Source organism: Anopheles funestus, chromosome 3RL, assembly GCF_943734845.2.
Source record: "Anopheles funestus chromosome 3RL, idAnoFuneDA-416_04, whole genome shotgun sequence".
Classification (NCBI taxonomy): domain Eukaryota; kingdom Metazoa; phylum Arthropoda; class Insecta; order Diptera; family Culicidae; genus Anopheles; species Anopheles funestus.
This window is the reverse complement of record NC_064599.1, coordinates 14174695-14196562: the sequence shown is the minus strand read 5'-3', so window position 1 is coordinate 14196562 and position 21868 is coordinate 14174695. Positions and strand designations below refer to the sequence as shown.

At 40.8% G+C, this 21868-nt stretch overlaps 2 protein-coding genes across 4 annotated transcripts in view; one reads left to right on the top strand and one right to left on the bottom strand.

The window, feature by feature from the left end:
• Nucleotides 1-21868, bottom strand: part of LOC125770366 (protein bric-a-brac 1-like) — a 130460-nt gene that overhangs the window by 50803 nt on the left and 57789 nt on the right. The gene's annotated exons all lie outside the window — the stretch shown is intronic.
• Nucleotides 3213-12081, top strand: LOC125770367 (maltase 1-like). Its single transcript, XM_049439862.1, has 4 exons — nt 3213-10443; nt 10509-10793; nt 10869-10945; nt 11011-12081. Exons 1-4 carry the CDS (start codon nt 9934-9936, stop codon nt 11978-11980), a joined length of 1842 nt encoding a protein of 613 aa, XP_049295819.1. The 5' UTR covers nt 3213-9933; the 3' UTR covers nt 11981-12081.

The window sequence follows — 21868 nt, the reverse complement described above, 5'->3', positions numbered from 1 at the left end:
TTAGGTAAAATATAATCAAAAAGAAAGCAATCATCAATACTTTTTGACACGTTTTCCAATCTCGCTTGAAATCGATGCAATTTATGCTTGTGAATTTTGATTTCCTATCACCAAAGCTCAAACTTTTTTGAAATAAAAATCAACGGCAAACAAACTCATTCCTCTGTTTGCACTGGTGCAATTTGCAATTGCAGATGCATTTTGGAAATGGAAACAAAAACAAAAAAAAAAACACTCTCACCCCCCCGGCATACGTTCAGATGCGCTCGGTATAATATATTTTGTCATACACGGTATACACGCGGGCTAAGCCTAGCTTCTGACAATAACAAGCAGAACTATCTGACAGGGAAAAGGAAAAGAAATGTAGAATTTCTTATTACACGTCAGTCGCATGATGGCTGACTGGTTGCATTTCTACGCCCACGGAAAGACATAACGTCAGTATACAAAACCATCAGCCTACTGTCGCAGCACGACGATTGCATGAGACGTGGTTGCATTCCCATTCGTGGAAGCGCACATAGAACACTCAAGCAGGAAAAAAAACAAAACAAAAAAAAAGAATACCCAGATGCAAGACAAAATGCAACTGCATATAAAATAAAATAAATGCATTCCGTTTTCGTCCAAGACACAGTTTTCTTGCCACTTTCACGCGCCACGACTGATAACGCTTTAGCGCTGCATTGAAGCGAAAACGTGTCGTGCAGCGGGTGCGAATGTCGTGCCTAAGAGTGGTACATTTTAATGCAATGCCTTTCACGCCGAGCGGGGGTGCTTGTCCCTCCGCGGCTGCCACCCTGGGGATGTTTGATCGAAAAGCTAATTTCCTTCGCGCCAGAAGACACCTTCGGGCGGAAGACGAATGCAATTTTTTGGTGTAGATATATCGCGTTTTGGGCCCGTGTCCGGATGTTTCTAAAAATGTTTAAGAATTTTTATTTAATAGAACGGTGACCGGTTGAAGGTCAATCCGTTGCACCCCCGGCGGGGTTTTGGGTTGATGAGAAGGGGTGTAAGCGAAGGAGGAGGAGGAAGAAACAATGGTACCACCTATTAATATATGCAAGTTTCCGGGTCAACATGATGCACCGAAACAGCCGTGGCTGCATACTGGATTGTTTCGTTGTTTCTTGTTTCCACTCTTGAAACGTTTGAAATGAAAAAAAAACATGCTTATTAGGGTGAAAGGTGAAACAGGAAAAGAGCCAAAAGAGAGAAAAAGAAAAGAATAAAACCTTTTTTGTTTAGATTTGGTTTGACGTTTGAAAACATCAATAAAAATGAAATTTATAAAAGGGTGAGTAAATAGAACTAAAATAAATTCACTAGCAAATATATATAAATAAAATACAATAAAAAGAAAAGAGATCATGAAAACGTTGATAAAGAGTTCATTTTTACACTGATCACTGAACAAAAAAAAAACACAATGATTTACGCCTGGAAGTTTAAAGCTTTCGTATGGAGGTGATCATCGCTACCAACACGCGTGTGCAGATAATTTATGAAATACCGAACGAACGTAGATTGGAGAAATATAATAATAATAAAATAAGACGATTAACAGCAGAACGTGGATGCGTACCGGGCAAACATTAGGATGGGCGAGCATTGTGCTAGCCGCTGGTTTGGTTGGTTCGTCTTTGCGGCCACATCACCGTTTTCCGGTTCAGACGTTCATTATATAATAATTTCCTATGACTGGTGATTTTTTTTTTTACATTTCTTTCTACCTTCTTTCCTTTAGCCGTCGTGGCCAACATGGTCAACCATGGCATCGGTGTGACCTGCTAGCATTCTACGTCTATCGTTCTTGGTGAGTTTATTTTTTCCATCGTTTTGTACCATTTCGTACGCGCTTCTTATGAGCTCCCGTGCCTTCAATACTCTGTATCCTGTTTGGTATATCGCAGGAGCGATAATTAAATAATGAATACATTTGGGTTTTTTTTCTTTTTCATTCCTATTTTTCCGTTTTATGTAGCTGAAGTTTTGTTAAATTCACCCAATATTATAAACATAGCAAAACTTTACTTTCACGTTACAAGTAATAAGGCTTTACTTAAAAAAAAATGTATTACAATACAAGCACTTCAATGTATTTTGTAATGTACAATGAAATAGGTTTCTTATAAGGAAATGAACTCATTGTGAAACGGTTGCCTCCCCGGGTGGAAATCTATAAACATAATGACCAATTATTGAACCTTTAGATTACATCCTCTTCAAATGGTCATTTCCTGGAGCTGGAGAACTGGCGGATATTGTTTGAACTGGCGAAAATCAAGCTTCTTGCTAGTTCGTTTTTATTTGTGGAGATGGTACGATAATGACAGGATTTGCTTTTTTTTAATGTCAATGTAGCGGTAATTAAAACATTGAAGAAATGTTGACCATTCTTAAATTGAATAGATGGTCAATTGGTCCTTTTACAGACTAGCATAGACTAAAATAAAAGTAAAAAGTTTATTTAACAGTTTATCAGTTTATTAGCATTAACATAAATTAGAAGAAAAGGAAAACTTTCCAATTTCTTTTGAAAATAATTTCATATCAACTGTGTGTTAAGAAAAAAGAAAAATAACGATCAAAACATATGAAATTGTTGAAAGGTATTGCGAAAAAAAAAGGTAATTCTATCCATTTCGCTTAAAAGTTCCATGTGGTTATCGTGCACCTATAGGTGTCTTTTCAGTTTTGTTCACTTTCCCTCTTTCCACGACTTCATTATGCTCGTCATCATCCCTTTAGCATGGTGTTCTCGGTGTTGGTTGAGCTAGTAATTGCTTAAAAATGTATGAAATTTACATAGAATAACTATGTCCAGTGGATGGTTCCCTGGGAGCGGCTTTGGGGGACCATTTTTTGAGGTTGAAAAGATTGCATTTCTCCTGGGTTTTTCATTACAATTTTTTTTAAAGATGTACTACGATGGTGATGGTGAGTATGATATTTTGTTATAAGTTTGTTTTCAGTAGAATTTACCTTCAAGGTGACAAAAAATTTGTATGTACCTTTAAAACTAAATGATAAGTAAGTTATAAAAACTAAGTGAGAAATTGATTCAGATTTTTTTTCTTTTACTCTGTTAGAACGGCCTGGCCGTATCAAGACTTATTTTACCACGTAGCCAGATAGTCAGTCCATGCTACGGGGAGGACGGTCCGGATGGGATTTGAACCCGGTCCTACCGTGTAGACGGGCGCCGTTTATCACATGCACCACCGGGCCGCCCCAAAATTCAGAAATTAAAAGTAAAATTATAACAAAGTGCTTCTCATTTCATTTCAATTTTCATTTGTTTTCTAGTTTAAAATCAAATTTCTTACATTTAAAATAACAAATATTCGTATGATAATTCGTTAGTGAGACAACAAGTTGAACCTGAAAATTGAAAATCCTAAGTATAACTTCAGGATTTGTAGAATACAGGAAATTCTCATAGGCCTTTTCTGATAAAAAAAAATCAAAGCGAATTCCGTTCTTCGGCATATCATTTTATTTGGTTCTCTTCTCATCATACTCACACCATGAAAGCGATCCTTAAAAAAGACAGAAGCATAATGTGCAAAAGGTTTGAACCGAGCAAGAACCGTTCTATGCAGCTCGTCCTCGTGACCATTGGACGAAAAGGATCGAAGGTAAAACAAAAAACAAAACAAAAAAACTGCACGATGCCTAGTATCTATTTTTGAGCAGTTTTTCATACCACAGAAACATTCTAATGAAAAAATGAGATGAGGTCTAAAGGAAAACTGGATACAAATCTAGACCAACCTAGATGAGTTGTTGGTGCAGCCTCATGGTGTTAGGGGGTGCACGTTTGGAAAGAACGATAATTTTGTATGTGATTGCAAAAATGGAACGATTTTACAGCACTCGAAAATGCACAAAAAAGAAACAACAAAAAAATCCACCCCAGCAATTGGCCACACCGAGACTGAGACTCTTTTTTGTATGTGTGTGCTGTTGATTTTGCCAACGCAAGGCGGTAAGAGTGCTCGAAAATTTTTTTCTTCGTTTCATCTTTTTTAGTCGCCTCCCACCACATCCACCGACAGCCTCTGACTCTTCTCTTACCCCTTTCCCGGTTTTACACCGTGTCCGAACGACAGGCGAGATGCACTTGCAGCACTTGAAGGTGGAAGAAGGTTTTTTTTTTTGCAAATGATAAGTGGGCAGGAAAATGAATAAAATATATATAGAGAAGCTGGGATTTTGCGGCTCCACTTGCGCCAGCGTCTGTAAGTGCGCCAGTTTTGTACGGGCGGTGAAGGATGCAACGACGCGACACACCGGTCGCCTGACGCGCATGGGAAACACACGAATAATAATAATACTAATAATAATGATAACAATAATAATACTGACGAAAAATGAAAAACAAAATCACAACCAAACCAACCATTCTAAAACATCGTACGGCAACATCGCACGAAGGATGGGTCGGACTGCGCTCACCATGGCGCTCTATGCACCGTGGAGAGCTCTTGGCCTAATTAAAATTAAAGATAAAGCATGCATCCTGGATGCAGGAGAGCGTCATCGCCGCCGCTTGCATTTTGGAGGATGCATTTTACGTTTGCTATTCGGTCCGGTAGCCATGTGCAGTGGAATATGATTTGCTGCTGTATGAAGAAAAAGGTGAAAATTAGCTGCACGCGTCACGGTGTAAAGCAGCAAAGCAGAATGAAAGTGCAGGTTTAAGATTTGTATAATTTAAATGTTAATTTGAAGTAACAAATTAATTAGTTGATGCATTTTTGGTAGAATTATATTTTGAGTTTCTGTAATGGTTGTTCTTGCAGAAATTCTTGTAGAAGCGTTTTTATTAAATTTTAATTTATTTTTATATTTTAATTACAAGAATAAAGTTTAAAAGCTTAAGCTTTAAATGTTTGTTATATTAAAGGAATAAAGTAAATTATTATAGCAGAAAATTAAATGTTTCTGCATGAATATGCTACAAAGCAATATCTTCAGGTAAAATCCGGAATATCCGGAACACATGACATGCCAGTTTGATGCACAACCCGGCACAAAACTCGGTTGTTTTGGAATAGCAAACTATTTGTTTTTAATGTGTGATAAACACCGTAGAATGTAGAGTGTTGTTTTTGTGCGTCTAGCTCACGCTTCATGCCATCAAGTATCCGTGTTTTCCGTGGATGCTCCGGTGGGTGGCATTCGCCACATCGGGAGGGGATGGCGAATTTTCACACCCTCCCCCCCTCTAGTTCCCCAAAACCCGAAAGCATGGTTGGCAAAATGTGGGAAATGTGGCATCGAAGCCACTGTTCGGCAGCAAACCGGATGGAACTGTTTTGACACATGCACGATGGGCGGCAGCCAGAAGATTCAACAACAGTTCGCTTGGGGGAGGGAAGCGCGCGCGTTTTGGTCGCGAATTAGTGGGATTGAACCACGCTTCGGGTCGTGGTTGACCAAACACTTTTACCGCTTCAGTCACACGGTTCGTTTCGAGGTGCAGGAGATACATTTTGCAGCATTGTTTCGGTCGCCCAACACCTTCCGGAAGTGGTCTTGCTCTTTAGCGTTCGGTTGCGTGTGCCTGTTGTGCGTGTGTGTGTGTGAGGTTTAATTGATTGAAAAATTGAAACAAGGGGTTACCCTGTTCCGGGGGTGCCGGGGTGGCGCTACCCTGTTTTTGTTGTGACTTATGGGTGATTTTCGATGGTTTGGCGGAAGGCAAATGTGCAATCGACCAATTCATAATACCACTCAAACGATTCAAAAGGGGGATAGGGGCTTAAGAAAGAACGAGCAGCAAAGTGAGGAATCGCTACCGAATTATCGCTTAATGGTTTCCAATCAGCTTATATTATTATAAGAGATAGCAAAAGCGTCCACACGAAAGATACGTGCGTGAAGCGTAATTAGAGAAAGGGTGGTTTATTTGCATTAAAAGCAAATTGGATTTGGAACGAGATAGAGATTAAGGTAGGAAAATAAAATAGGGTATGATGAAGAAAATCACGTGGCCGAAAAATAAAAAATCTTCCCCTAAAAGTACTAATGCACCAAAGTCACCAAATTTGAATTTTAGACCTCGCGACAAGTTGGCGGCAAAGGAATTGTTCTATTCTTTGCATTTGTTTTCGTTTTGGTAAATCCCTTTCTGTCGATTTTCCGCTCGTAATAATAATATTTAATGATTTTGTTTATAGTTAAATTATGGACAAAGTTTTCACTACGCAAAACTTTAATGGTATTACAATTTACGTAACCGAAATGGAAAGAAACAATAAAACCAAGTGAAAAATTGCAAACGTAAAGGATGGACCTCGTACGGAATTTTCATTCTACTGCTCAAAACTACATAAATAATAGTGCTAGATTAAGCTATCGCTTAGCCAAACGTTCATTTTCGCAATCGAAACCTTTCTTTTCGTTTCGACAATGGCAGCCGAAATATGTAAAATCAAACGAGTAAGATATGATCAGCGAACTGAAACTTACCGTCTATCAAGACAAGCAATGGACTTATTTCAATCGCTTTCCAAACCGTTCCAAAACCGTTTTTGGGCTACTTCCGAACATATTTGCATAATATTCAATCATTACATGCTGGTGAACGTTCTACATTATTACGATGGTTAGAACCATTCGTCATCTTTTAGCCACGGAATAGGTTGCACCAAGCGTTACCCAAGGTACCGATGCAAATGTATTGCACTAGGCGTAAATACAACCTAAAACTCTGCCGGAGCTTTATAAGGTTCTTGCAAAGCATTTCCGTACAGTGGCAAACGGTGTAAGAAAAAAAGGCAGCAAATTATGTGGCTAGCAAATGATGATGTAAACGTTTCCCGTGGTACACCAAAACCGACAATCAAACCGATGGGTCTAGTGTATTGGGAAATTTGTTGTATCCCTTTTTTTGTTTGTGGCTTCCCTTTACCCTTCCGGTTCCGGATGGATTGTGGTTGATGATGGCGTTTCTGCCAAATAACTCAATTCAAGGAGATTTGCTAAGAATAGTGGCATAATTCGGTTGCATTAAGATTGTACCGAATGTTTTCACGATAAGCAAAACGAGAAGCTTTCCACCAGTGCATATCAGAGAGATGAGTTATGGCAGAGAATTTTTTGGTACTTTACGGTTACAGGAAGAGGAAGAACGTGTTTTCTGTAATGATGAATATTACGAGTTTTTTTTGTAGTTGAATTTATGGATTGTTTCAAGATTGGAGTTAAATTTGTACATGCTGTTGTTAGGTAGATTGTGAAAATCAATCGTTCACACTTTATACAAAGTGATGCGTAAGTAAGCTTGAAGTGATAACACCATTCAGCAGGTGGTACAAATATTTAAATCAATGTTTTACTGAATTATTAACCTTCTCACAAAGCCCATCATCTTGGCTAATTTTTGCTGTGGTAAGTGTCCCCAGCCAAGAAGGCTAGAAAGGAGGGCAAGAATCATAAACAAACCCAACCCAACGGAAGAGTCTGGTCTGGGGGAGTGAGTCAGTACAGAAGTTGATTCTACTGTTTTGCCAGTTTTGCACTCCCGTTAGACCCATCTTCAGGTGCTCTTTGTCTTTTCCTCACTGCAAGCTGCAAAAGAAGAAGTTTGGTATGGAAATTAAGTTATAACTGTGTTTCCTTCGCCATTGTTTAAAGAGGATGTTACCGGTGTCTTTACCATTGTGAAAGGCATGAAGTGTAGCAAGTAGTTGAGAAAACACTTTCCAGCACAACAATACAAACAGTTGCCCACCCCCCCTGAACAATGTGTCTGAACACCGGTTCACCGCTACACCTGCATTGCCGTCAGCTCTGGGCTAAGATCCTTTCCTTTTCCTAGCGTAGTGTAGGAGTTCCAAAATGGGGCCCGGCATGAAGAGAGGAATTTTCGATCCGACTCAGTAGAGAATATAATATTGCACCAACGATTTCGTACGACTCCGTTCGATTCCGTGTCAATGAAACCCTCAATTAAGTGCTACCAATTGCGTTACGATTGGACGAACGAAGTACCGAGAGTTTTTTTTTGTAGTTGCACCACCTCGATACCGGCTAAAACGAATCTTCCATCCACGGTCGATACCTTGCTCCACAACTGAAGGGTTGGTAGTTGCGATGAAACACTCGCGATGAAGTCGTTTTGCTAAACGGTACCGGCTCCACTTGTACGGTTGTGTCTTGTGAGACGAGCGTCCAATTTATGCAAGGGGAAGCAAACCACACATACACACATTTCGATCAATACAACTATTAAATCAATGTCTTAAAAGTCATGTAGAAATCATCATTCGACGATGACGAAGCAACAGCACGGGAAGGGAAGTGATGTTGATGTGAGCATAGGTTTAATTACCATCCGCATACGGCTCGTGCGCCCGTGTAGCTCTCCCAGCTTCGAATATCTTGAAGCCATTACGCGTCTCTGTTCCAGCTACAGCTAAACGGTGTACACATAAAAACCCAAGACAAGAAGGTATCCCCTCCGGTGAACACTTAAGCCTCCACGGCTCCATACCACTGCACCAGTATGCTAATGAAATTTAGACTGGAATAAACTAACATCATAATTTCCATATTGAATGCTCAAAATCCACAACTCCACCTCCACAAACATGTGTGGAATGTGAGGTACTATAAAAACGAAAGACACAACAATTGCACTCAAGCGATCCAATTCTCGCCAAGTGCTAGATTTACCCTCCCCAAAAACCGGTGGCTTGTTCGAGGTGCTCTAATTTTAACAATTATATTATTCGCTCGAAAGAAATTCCCCACGCACCAATATTGGCTCCGTATGGCTGCAAACGCAATCGAACTTAATAAATTGGTAACAAAAAAAACGGAGTGCATATTTTCCATTTTTTTTGTTTCGTTTTGTGTAGCTTATCTAATGTATCGAACACCGATAGTGATGTTATTTTACTGTGTTCTTTTGTTTCTCTTTTATTATCAAAAAAATATACATGCACACACAAGCGCGTTTTAATCGATACGTAACGTAACGGAAAAAGCTTTGCTATCACATGTATGTGGGTAACAAAACGAAAGAAAAAAATCTACTCACGATGCGTGTATTTAAAATTAATCATATCAATTATAAAACAATTAAACAAATTATCAGACCAAATAAAATCCCTCTTTAATTGTTCGGTGCTTGGGCAAGGGCTGCAAAAGGGACGCGCCCTGATGGAGGCGTACTCGTTTCGGACGTTCGGCTTTTTTTATTTCATTGCAAACTCAATAAGCTTTCGAGGTGCTGGAAAAACTGAATAAAAATGAAGAGAGAAACAGAGAGATGCATAGGCAAAAAATGCTTCATGAGCATACGCGATGTTTTTTGTCTTCTTCATTCATTGTTTCCCTTCTACAATCATATCCCTTTCGCAATTCGAGCAGGTTCGTTTTTCAGCGCGCGAGTATCGAGTTGCAGTTTCGCATTGGTGCGCAGGCAGGCAGGCAGGCAAGAAGGCAGGCACGCACGTACGCATGTACATTGGTAGTGCAATTTTCGAATGCAATTGCACACATTTGTATGGGCGCCGGGCTGGGATGGAAAAGAAAGCAACGTGTGCGTCACAATGTTTGTAAGAAGCTGTGGAATTGATCTGTTTGCATCCGAAGCGCAATACTCATTGTATCTTATCTAAGCAGCGTGTGTTTCGGAATACCAAAAATTAGCTTTTGATAAGAGCTTTCAATGTATGTTAGACATTATTAGATTAGTGTTAAGAAGGTAGAAGTTCTACTGATTGCTGGTAAGCCCTGTTTACGTTATACGGTATGCCTTTATAATCTAATCAAGAGCCTTGCTGTCTTTCATTTGTCAGTTTGACAATAAGGTTTGCTATAAAAACATCGTCTATGATCATTGCTTCCAGCTAGTTAGATTCATTAGCTGGAAGACAGTTATTTTCCGGTCAGCGAACACGAAAGACGATGTTCAGGTGGAATATTTGGTTCATTGTCAGTACGGTGTGTATGGTGACATTAGAAATCAAAGCACAAGATTCACCCGATACCGAATGGTGGAAGACGGCCGTTCTATATCAAATTTATCCACGATCGTTTTACGACACCGATGGCAATGGAGTGGGAGACATCCGTGGAGTGACGGCTAAACTGCAATATCTGAAGCGCACCGGTATCGATGCAACATGGCTAAGTCCTATCTTCAAATCGCCGCAACGAGACTTTGGGTACGATGTGAGTGATTTCCTTGAGGTTGATCCATTATTTGGCACGAACCACGATCTGGAGGAACTGTTCGCCGAAGCACGAAAGCTCGGATTGAAGATCGTGCTAGATTTCGTTCCTAATCACTCGAGCAATGAGCACTGGTGGTTTAAACAGTCGGAGCTTGGTGTTGAACCGTACCGAGACTACTATGTGTGGCATCCCGGTAAACCGGTGCCAGAACAGGCAAGACCTGCAGTGCCAAACAATTGGGTAAGTGTTTTGATATATTGAGGTATGCTCCTGTACAATAATTGGAAACGCTCTCCAATGTTTAGAACTCAGTATTTTACGGTTCTGCCTGGGAGTGGAGTGAGGTGCGTCAAGAGTACTACCTTCATCAGTTCGAGGTTGGACAACCGGACTTAAACTATCGCAATCCGAAAGTGATTGAAGAGTTTGATAACATTCTACGATTCTGGATGGAGCGTGGTGCGTCCGGCTTTCGGGTTGATGCAATAAATCATATGTTCGAAGATGATCAATTCCGCGATGAACCTATCAACGATCCATCGGATCCATTAAGCTATGGCTACACGAATCACATCTATACAAACAATCTCGTAAGTAGTTTCGAGGAGATACAAGACGCTGGAGAATATAGAATGAAAACGTAATACGTGTTGGTATTTCTGTAGCTGGAAACTTATGACGTAATTGGACACTGGCGAACGGTGATAGACGAATTCGTGGAGCAAACTGGTTCGGACACTATGTACGGTTTGAGAAGTGAGTAAGTTGATCCTGTCGCGATTGTAATGCCTTTGGTCCCATTTTCAGTATCATGCTCACGGAAGCATACACCAGCATGGATATGGTACTTCGCTTCTACCAATCGGACGACGGTTCCGAGCAAAGGGCACACTTCCCGTTTAACTTTGTTCTACTGGGTGAACTGAACGGGAATTCCAATGCACGTGACTTCAAGTATGTCATTGATCGGTGGCTAGAAAATCTACCTCGTGGTAAGGTTACCAACTGGGTGTTGGGAAACCATGATCAGCCCAGAGTTGGCAGTCGCTACGGAGAGGAGCGTATCGATGCGATGAACATCCTGCTGATGACCTTACCGGGTGTGGCCGTCACATACAATGGAGAAGAGATCGGTATGGTTGACTATCGCGATATGTCCTGGGAGGATAGCTTAGACCCGCAGGGCTGTAATGTTGGACCCGAGGAGTATAAGTGGAAATCTCGCGATCCTCAACGTACACCGTTCCAGTGGGACGACACGTATAATGCAGGATTTTCAGTGTCCAACAAAACCTGGCTACCGGTGTATCCCTACTATCGTCAAAATAATCTTCGCAAGCAGCTCGAAAGCGACTGGAGTCACTATCACGTGTATACGGAAGCTATCAAACTACGGCGACATCGAGTGTTTCGTGAAGGTTCCTTTCGCTCGAAAGCGTTAAACGAGCATGTGTTTGGGTTCGTGCGATATCTCAGAGACGAACCTACTGATAGTTCGTACTTTGTCGTTATCATTAATTTGAGTGATGAGATGAGTGAGATTGATCTGCACGATTTATACGAAACGGTGGATGCGCGTGTGTATTTGGTTGGGACAGAGTCTCGCTACAAGATCAACCAAAGTGTAAACTCTTCCCGGCTGCTTATTGGACCGTACGAGTCGATCATCTTAGGCAATGATGTTAGTTCGTCTAAAGGAACTGTAATGGGCTCTTTGAAGCTTATTGTTGCATCTCTCCTTCTGGGTGGTATAGTCATAAAGAACATATACCTTTAGACTGGTAAAGGAATAGCATTTTGCTCAGTAATAAATTGTTAAAGAATTTGCTTCGTTGTTTGCATTATTTAAATCACACACATATTGGAACTACTAACGTACAAAAGCATTATTATTATTAAAGCATAATGAACCATTATCAAATGCTTCAACCAAGCTACGTGAGTGACAGGCAAAAGCATAATGTATAGCGTTAGCTCGTTTCTATATAATAATGATCCCTTGTCTATTATACTTACCTTCCTCGGGCAGAGTTTGCCACGCCGTTTTGAACAGCAGGGACAACTCGTAGCGTTAAAAATGTATGTCCATCGAACTGCAATCTACAAATTACAGAACTTACTGTCAACTGGCGGGAGTGCGAGTTTTCGTTTTCTTTTCTGATCCACCCGAGGATGTCATTTTAAAATCGCGGTAAATTGAAAGGACCAGAACGTTGTTAAATTATTCAGCCAATAAAGTCATTGCAAGCCACGGTGTAGGATTGCTTCGCAGGATTGTTTCAAAGGAATGACTTATTATTATTTTGATGCAGTTTAAAATCATGCAGTTTCTGGGTGCGCGAGACTCCTAGTCGGAATGCGATGGTAACTTGTAACCATGAAAATCGTCCGTTATGCACTTATTATACTTCTACTTGCCTGTGGATGGTACACATGAGCCTTGGAAGTGTGTAATAATTCACTGTAAATGTTCGTTAAAAATTTGATCGGCAAGTACCGGGTTTGACGTTCGTGAACAGAATTGCTCAGGTTTGGATGTTTTATTCAGAATGCGAACCAAACCCTAACGTTGCTCGAATCGATCGAATGAATGAAACAAGCATTTATCCGTAGGCTCACGGATGGACGTAATTGATTAACGGTGCAGTTAAGCTCCATTGGGGGATTTGTGCTACTATGATGGACTGTTGAATTTTTAATGTATTTATGGTTTAGAAAACTGCATGTAAAAATGTAAGCTTTAAGCTTCCTTTTATTTGGGTGAAGGTGAATAGCACCTTACACCTCGTACAGTCCTTTACCTTATCCATCACGTCTAAAGCAATTCCCGTAAAGAACAACAGCGTCCCGAAAGTGGAAGGAAATGCGAGGTAAATTGAAATTGCAAGGGTTAATTGTGGGAAAATATTTACACAGCTGATTATGTCCCAACGTGAAACAGTGAGGCGGTGGACGTGTCAGTAAAGCGTTCCACAAACGATCGGCGATGATTGTTTCGCATTGTTTCCATTTTTTGTTTTTGTTCAAATGTCCAGAAGAAGATTAAGCGCTGGAATTGCAGAAGACCGGTTAGCTAACTGAACTAACGTTCGTTCTGGCAGAAAAAAACGGTGAAAAGAAATAGCTTCAACGTCAAATCCCAACTACTGCCAGATCATTCTGACCGGACCAGAGCAATGGGCAGCCTTCGTGGTGAAGCACTGAAAGCATCAACCGAGCAGTGAAATAAGTCGTTTCCCTATGGCATGGATATTCAGCGGTTATCTACCGCGGAAAGTTTTCATCGGTGCGGAAGGTGAAAAGGACCGTACTAGCTATATGTGGGTGTGTCTGTGTCTTGTCATTTGGTGCGATATAAATGTGCGCCGTAGTTTGTTTATAAATATTAAATCCTTGTTTTATCTCCTTTCCCTTTAGCTTCTTCTTTGTTTCATTCCGTGACTCCTATTCCTTCATCTACAACGAAGTTTTCCGATGACCAATACTGGTTAGAAAAGGAGGGTTGAATCGTTCGTGTTCTTTTTTTCTGTAAAACTTGCGTCTGCTCCATATTCATCGTCATCTAATATTTATGATTTTATTTTTGTTCTTACACTCTGTTACTTCACCAATAATATGTTTCATTTGCCATCAGCGTGAGTTGGCAGAAAAGTTATGCTAAAATTTTTTTCAACAATGTTTAGAAATACATAAAATTAATTAAAAATAAAATACAAAAAAGGAGAAAAGCGTGTTTCCAATGTCCTATTGAGGTTTGAATCCAACAATCAATAATAGATATTGAAGAAACGCAATCTACTTACGTAAGCATAAGACTGAAAAGATCTTAAATTTTTTTTTTCGTAAAATATATTAAAATAATGGTTTAGTTAAAATTTGTGTGACTTTTAGATACCCCCAAAGAAACGTTCTACAGTAAGTATGACTTGTAAGGAAAAACGATTCCTCACAGCTCACTTTCCATGGAGCAGCTAAAAAAACACGGGTGTGGACCGTATAACCAACGAGAAAAGTGTCGGCTGGCAGAAATGGCTGCATGAATGATTTATTTTTCCTACATTGTTTATGGTCACAACATGCTCCCTTCCCCGCATGGTTTTTCCTTCTTCGTCGCCATGTTTTTTGATGGCTTCTGTGAGGATTTTAATATTTTTCTCTTCACTTTTCACCATCGCTTTGCAATCCTTCCGTTCCGCACGTTTAGGGGTTTCTAATGCCACTCTGGCCAAAGCAGCAATTACGCGTGTGTTGCTTTCCAACGGGCAAACTGAACGGTAGCGCGTGTGCAATGAAATGCTAGTGGATATATGTAATCAGCAATGAAATCGTCATGCAAGTAAAATAAAACTTTGTTTTTATTTGCTTCGCGTTGCTTCCTCGAAGTAACTATTTGTTCGGCCAATGGCACAAAAGTTGTAATAGATCGATCTATTTTGTTGTACTTTTATATTCTTTTTATCGATCAATTAAAGAGTCGAGTAGCTATATTTAATGGCTATTAAATAATGATAGTTATAGATTATTTAAGCTTTTGCTCATTAGAGCATAACCTATTCTCGATTGTTAATAAATGGCCCATCATCTGAATTTCATTAGGCTACTTTTTTCATTAGGGAAGAAAAAAATATTTGAGAAATTGTTAACAAAACGGATGCCATCCAAGTGCAACAAACCAAATTTTATTCGCCTGTACGCTTCCAGTCTTAGGATTATTTCCTTCAAAACGAAAAATCCATTAGATATTTAATGGAAAAAGGACGTTTAGATATCTTTAAACGTTTAGAAAACGTTTTACAGGAAGTTAAATCGATAGTACAGTGTGTAAGTGATATTTTTCATATGTTGGAAAGTAAATGTTACAGCCGATCTTACCCACAAAGAACGAACTATGCTATATTTTTGCCATACCAACATTCTAAAAATACATTCTTACAAATGAAAACAAAGTTAAATGCAAACAGTACGTCGACGAATCATTGCAAAATAAATTATTGTACAAAAAGATTTCGTTTCACCTACGAAAAAGTGCACGTCAATATACGCTCAATCGAGTTAAATGCACAAAACTAATCACTGGAGCCGTCAATTGGCGCAAATCATATCAGCGTCATCGCCAACATCCCACATGCACAGGAGCAAATAGCAACAGTAGACAAGGTTTAATAGAATTACAACATATATTCGTCACCCAAGTTCTACAGGTACGTTTACCACCCGATCGGTTAGAAATGGCAGATGGAACGACCGTGGAACGGGTTTTTCCCACCAGTCGGCAAAATGTCGTACACTTTTCGATGGCTTTTCGCACCCCGGAAACTGAACCGCAACCCGCAACCGGCTTTGCACACGATGGTCCAATCCAAACCAATAAGTTGTGCTTTTCCGCATGTTGCTGATTGATGCCTTTACTGACTGGGGGAACAGCCAGTATATTTATATTAGAGGCAATATCCTCTCTTGTATGTGACGGAACACCCTTCTCCCTTCCCTTGTGCTTCTGCAAACCCAATCAATGAGTAAAATATTAGAAGTGCAAATTGCCAATCAGTAATTCCCGTACCGGCATTGGCCCGACCGTTTGTGTTTTTGTGACGAAAATCGGATATTTACTACGGGAGGTGTTTGGAAAGCTCACCGGGAAAGTTGGCGAATGTGCACAGGATACACACACACACACATGTTGGGTTTTGGTTACTCGGATTTGGGGTGACATTGGTGGTAATGGGTTACAAAGTTGCATTTTAGGTAGCGACCTGACAAAATCCTTCGACACAATTTCCTTTGCCATTTTCCGGACTGAGCGTGCTTCAGAGTGTTAATTGTAGAAAGCATACAATATAAGAGAGGATAGAGAGAAAATATGGAGGGGGAATAGAATTGTTCCACATCAGGTAATTTACCATCCAAAAACTGCACATTTGCCTATGCTCCTTGTATGATGATAAGGAAAACCATTTTCCGAATGCTATTTCCATTTTTTTTATTGCTCGACATCGTCATACATCATATGGTGTACATTAACCAAAAGTATGACTTGAATTATTTCCAAGCACAACCAGTGGCTGTGGCATTGTGTCCCAACCCTTTTTTTTTTGCTTTTTGCATCCGATCCGGTCCGGTTCGTGCGTTGGTCCGTTCGGACTCTGTATACATCCGAGCCCAGCTACTCCTCCCATTCGCTGTTCGACTGTGTTTGCGCAATTGGATCAATTTCTTATGTAAATCGATGCATTATCGAGCGTATGTTTTCACACGGCGGCTGCTGCTGGTGGTGGCAAAAAAAAACACAAACAGAAGGAAAAAGATATAAAGTGCAAAATGCAACAGCAAACAAACAAAAAATGATAAAAATGCACACTAACATGCATACGTATCGAATGTATTTCATTATTTATGTAGACTGTGTACTGTTGTCTTTTTCTGGCAATAAAAATGTGCAGTTTTGAGACCCTTTTCTAGGTGAATTAAAATGTGGGTTTTTTTCTTCTTTTTTGTATACAAGATAGAGGTATCGAAACATGGTGCGTGAGATTCGCTCGATTGCACCGTTGATGAAAACTCCGTTACAAGGTGTAGAAAGGTAACATGCGTTACATGAGCTTTACAACAACGTGTTTTTTGCGTTTTTGATATGCTATATGTGTAGTTTTTTTTTTAATTTTCTTAATTTCAACTCAAAAATGGGTGATGGATTTAAAAGATTTTCGAATGTGCGATTTTACCTTATAGCAATTTAGATAGAAAACAAAGAATGGATTTTGTGAAATTTTCGAAAAACAAAATGATAAACATTATAAATAAAATAAACAAATATAAAAAGCACAAATTATCTCCAACGCCAAGGGATGCTCTTGTGCCATTTCTGTATCGTGCCCAAGTGCCATAATTGGCCCAATGGTGACCAATTATTGAGGTGCGGTAACGAGCGCCGTTTGCCCATTTCGAATGTCTCCAGCTGCACGCGGTGATGTATTGACATCCATTAATCCTACGCACTTTGCATGCGCATCGCACACACACACACACACACACACACACACACACACACACACACACACGCCAACGTGCATTGGGTGACAGTGGAGCTTAAAGCCACCGACGCCACTATCCGACCCCCGAAAAGTGTGGCACACTCGAAAGATTCGCGAATGTGTCCATTTATTCGATTACGGCACTGCACTAGTTAGTGTGTAGGGTCGTTAGGGCGTCCTCCCTCCACCCCCCAAAATGGCTAGCGTCGTGGGGTCTCTCACCATTGCCACCATCTTTACCGTCACCGGTGCGTCGTTTTGCCGTTTTAGTCATATTATCGAAATGAAGAGATTGTGAGATGATGATTTATTAAGCGATCAGCCCGCCAGACATTCGGTGGCCAAACAAACCTCGGTCGTCGGAGGTTTTGTATCTCGGACGGGTTTTCAAATTTCCCATTCCATTTGGTTGGGTGTCCCGCGACCCCCAACAACTCCCTTCCACCACCGGCTATTGCTTGCGCTCACTTGCCTAATGTGTACTAATTTGTGTACACCCACACCATCAAGAAACGGACAAGAATCAAAGTGAAGTGGCGCATTCTCCCGATGATGCATTCCGCAGCTGCACGGGGGAAAGTGAAGCCCATCCAACCTTTCGAGCTGTTGTAGTCTCTGTGTTTCCGTGCGCTAATTTAACCGTCATTTAAATTATAATTTCCTACATATTCAATTAGACGATTCCATCGCTGATTTGAAACGTACGTTTTTGGGGGTGGGAGACGATGCAATATTCCGGTACGATCGTTCGGGTTGAGGAAAATCTGGTGATGGAATGTCTTTATCTAAAAATAAATGGCATAATATTAAAACAAAAAAGTTTAATATTCAATCAACAATTTTCCTAACATGGCTGCTACTAAAGCAGAATGTAAGATTTAGTATAAATTCTTTCGCCATCATTTTACAGCTAAAATGCCTTCCATACCCTTTGGAACGTGGTAGAATCTATGATTGTATAATATAAAAACCGTTCCATTACGCGTCGGAAAGAATAGAGCGGGAGCAGACGATAAGTCTCGGAGGAGTTTCGCAACTCGCGATCCACTTCACTTGCCTTATCAGACCGACAGTATCGCACATGCTACAAACAAAACGGAAACCAGCAAAGAGGAAGGAGACACTCGTACCTTCTCTAACAACTGGCGCATATGTGTGTATGAGCCTGTATGTGGAAATTACTTATCTATTCCGATGCTTTGCACATAAATCATAATGAATAAACATAAACTAACCGTTGGGCGTAGTATGTAGACACACACCAATCTGGGCCTTACTGGTGTAAGAAGTAAGCATATCGGCGGTAACAGTGCATAAATTGGAACAACTACGGGTATGAAAGAAAACCACAGCAAGCAACGAAAGTGACATTAGGGGTTTACGTACCGAACGTGTTCCTTGAGGGAGAGCTGTGTGAGGTGTCAAGGGACATCGTTGAGACAAAAAGAAGTAAAAAAAAACACCCAAGCTGTGGGAGTCTGTCAGCGGTGAAAGAAAACGCTAGACATCGTCATACATCATACGGCACATAACAACAAACGAAATCCATATTGTGTGTCCGGGAGTAAATCAGGCTGAAAAGCCCAACATCAAAATATTCCACTCCAGACAGTGCCGTGTCGGGCGAAAGATTTGCATCTCGACTGATGAGGCATTTGCAAACGTACGGGCGATAGGCGATTTATAGGCAATGTATGCAGCGAGCATATGTAATGAAACAAACTGCACCGAGCTGGGGCTTTGGTGGATCTATTCAGACCTATTCCCGTAAAGGGGAGCGCGATTCTTCTTGGGTTGTATTTCGTCGTCGATTGTCACGGGCGATACGGTTTCAGTTTGCTGTTACATTTGACACATTAGGCAAAATGTTACATTCTGATTTTATTTATCCGTGTGTGTGTGTTTATGTGCATATTTGTAACTCGCTACACTTTACACCTGTACAGTGTTGTGCTATTCGCGTAAGAATTTCCCTCTTGACATATGTATGAATATTTTGTTTGTTTCGTGCCCGAATGCATTAACCGTAGGGTTACGTTCATGTTTTTGAAATTATGCATCCATTAAGATTGCCAAGGGTGGGTGAGTAAAGTTCTCCCATTTTAAGGTTAGAACAATAATCAAAGCGACTACCTGCGACCCGCGTAAGGTGCCTGGGTGTGCATCCACGATTGATAATGTGTGTTTAAACTTTCCGGGCGTATGTTGCGGGACCATAAGCATACGGCATAATTGTATAAAATTAATTTGAAGAACACTTTCCAATTCCAAAGTCGACGCGAGTGATGTGCGAGTATGTGTTTTGGGCGGGCAGGGTGTTTTTGTTATTTTCTTGAAGTCGAAAAGCGGACGCTCTAATAGGCGTCTGCAGTTTTGTAATTCGTGCATGCCGACCGAAAGACAAGCAGGAAGTGCATGCAGAAACATCACACGAGAACAAATGGAAGGAAAAACACAAATTGCTCACCAAATTACTTGCCCAAAAACTATTCCCAGCAAAACACCCGTCCGGGGGATGCGGGTGTACCGGTAGGATGAAAAAGTAAGTTTAAAATTACTTTTTCAAACTTTATTACTCCTTTTGGGCTAAGGGATGCAAGGCAGGCTGGCGTCGTTTTTGTCTAGTGCATTATGCTATGTGTGCCACGAATGAAGAAAGTAATGTACGATTGTCAGAGAAATGCTGTAATAATAATTGAATGAAACCGGATAACTACGAAGATAGAGGTAAAATTAAATTAAATACTATATCAAAAGGTATTACAAATAAAATGGTACATTTGACGGGAAATCTATCAAACTTGCATTACTATACGAAAGGATATTTCGTAACACATATATGAGCGTTTTGCTGTAAACTAATATCAGTATTACTAGCAATGATTGATTTTTTTAATAACTTCAGAGTGATTTTGTCCTTGCAAAAGATGAACGGTATTAGAAAATCTTAGTATATCCAAACAATTTTGAAAAAGGTAATTAAACAATGGGAAAAGTGTATAACCAGAAATATTCCAAAATCAATTATCAAATTTTTAAATAATTTTCTTTAGATATTATTAAAACACAATTATAACTTTCCCAGATATTGACATTATAGCATCTAATCTTTTTTTCTAAACCCTTCAATAAACTCATCTCCATCTTTCCCTTTCATAGAATTTATCCAGGAACTTATCCGTATGGCAAAACTCTCCCCGTCCTACGCGTGTTAATTGTCTTCCATTCATTGAGCAAACTCGTCCAGAAGCAAAACGATGTGTGTGATTGTTTTTGCTACTCTTGCTAATCGGTTCCATCGAATGTTAACAATCCAACCTCGTACCAAAGAAAACACAATCTTCCCGTACAATCACGAGCACGAGCAAAAGATGACCCGTTTACAGCGGGACGGCTGGGCAGTTGCGAGTGTAGAAATTTCGCCACGCTATCAACAAACCCGATCTACCACACACACACCCCGACATTGCGTTCTGCATCCCTTTTTGCAAAAGAAAACATGACCCTTCCCCGAGCATTAACCTCGCACACCGGTGTGGGGGGAAAAGCTGGCCGGATTAACTCGGCATAACGCCTTCCCATTTATAAAGCTTCCAAAGTTGTGTCTTGACTGGTTTTTGCGAGTGCTTCAACCAAGCACGATTAGACTGCCGATGACGACGACGACGACGACGATGACGATGCTTAGCTTAGATCCTGTAGCTCGTGCTCGATGCCAGAAAGCGACATCCGGCAGTGCGCTACACGACACGACACAAAGGAGAAAGGAAAAGTTTTTCTTTCACACCGTCACCGCTTCACACCTACTGGCTGCTGCCGGGCGGCAGTTCGTTTTCCCGGATGATACAGAGATACCTGTTCACCACTCATCAGTGGCGTTGAGAAGTATCCTTTTCAAGGGCAATAAGACCACATGCTGCTGCTTGGTGCAAAATCCTTCCCAAACCAACGGATGACGAGCAGCAGGACGACACCAAAAAGGGCAAGTGGAAAAACCACAGAAATTTAACCGACCACTTGCACAGCGTCCCAAAACACCATCCCGACACTCGGCGAGACATGGGGCGCTAACAAGAGACGGAAGGATCCTACCAGCGCTTGGGGTGGGTTAGGAAAGCGTTGGTATTAAATTTTCCCAAACCTCATCGCATGCCCCCTTTGTTGCCGTTTTGCAGTAGGAAGCGAGATTTAGGGAGCAAATGTTCGGTGCGAATTTTCCGACGCTAGAGATTTGTGGAAAAATTGCTCACCCTCTTCAAGACTGTGGGGTTTTGGATCTGGGCGACGTACTTCGACTGTATGAGACGCTGTGGATGCTGACATACACCCGGATGGTTTCGGTGTTTGGCATGAAGCTGGTGTGAAAATATTTTCCTCCCGCTATGTTTTTTTATTCCTTGCCAGCGGACGTCAAGTGTTTCCGGAGCTTAGGTTCGAAGAAAAACCCCATTCATGACCGAAGTCATGACCAGTGTCGAAGGAAGAAACATGGATTTAAACACATTGCCCACATGTTGCACGTCGGTTCGCACCCCCTTCTGGAGGACAGTTCTGGGAGTTGGAGTAGGTTTTTGGGAATGATGGAATGAACACGTGGTAGGACTCTTTAACCCAACGTGGTACTGTTTTGGTGA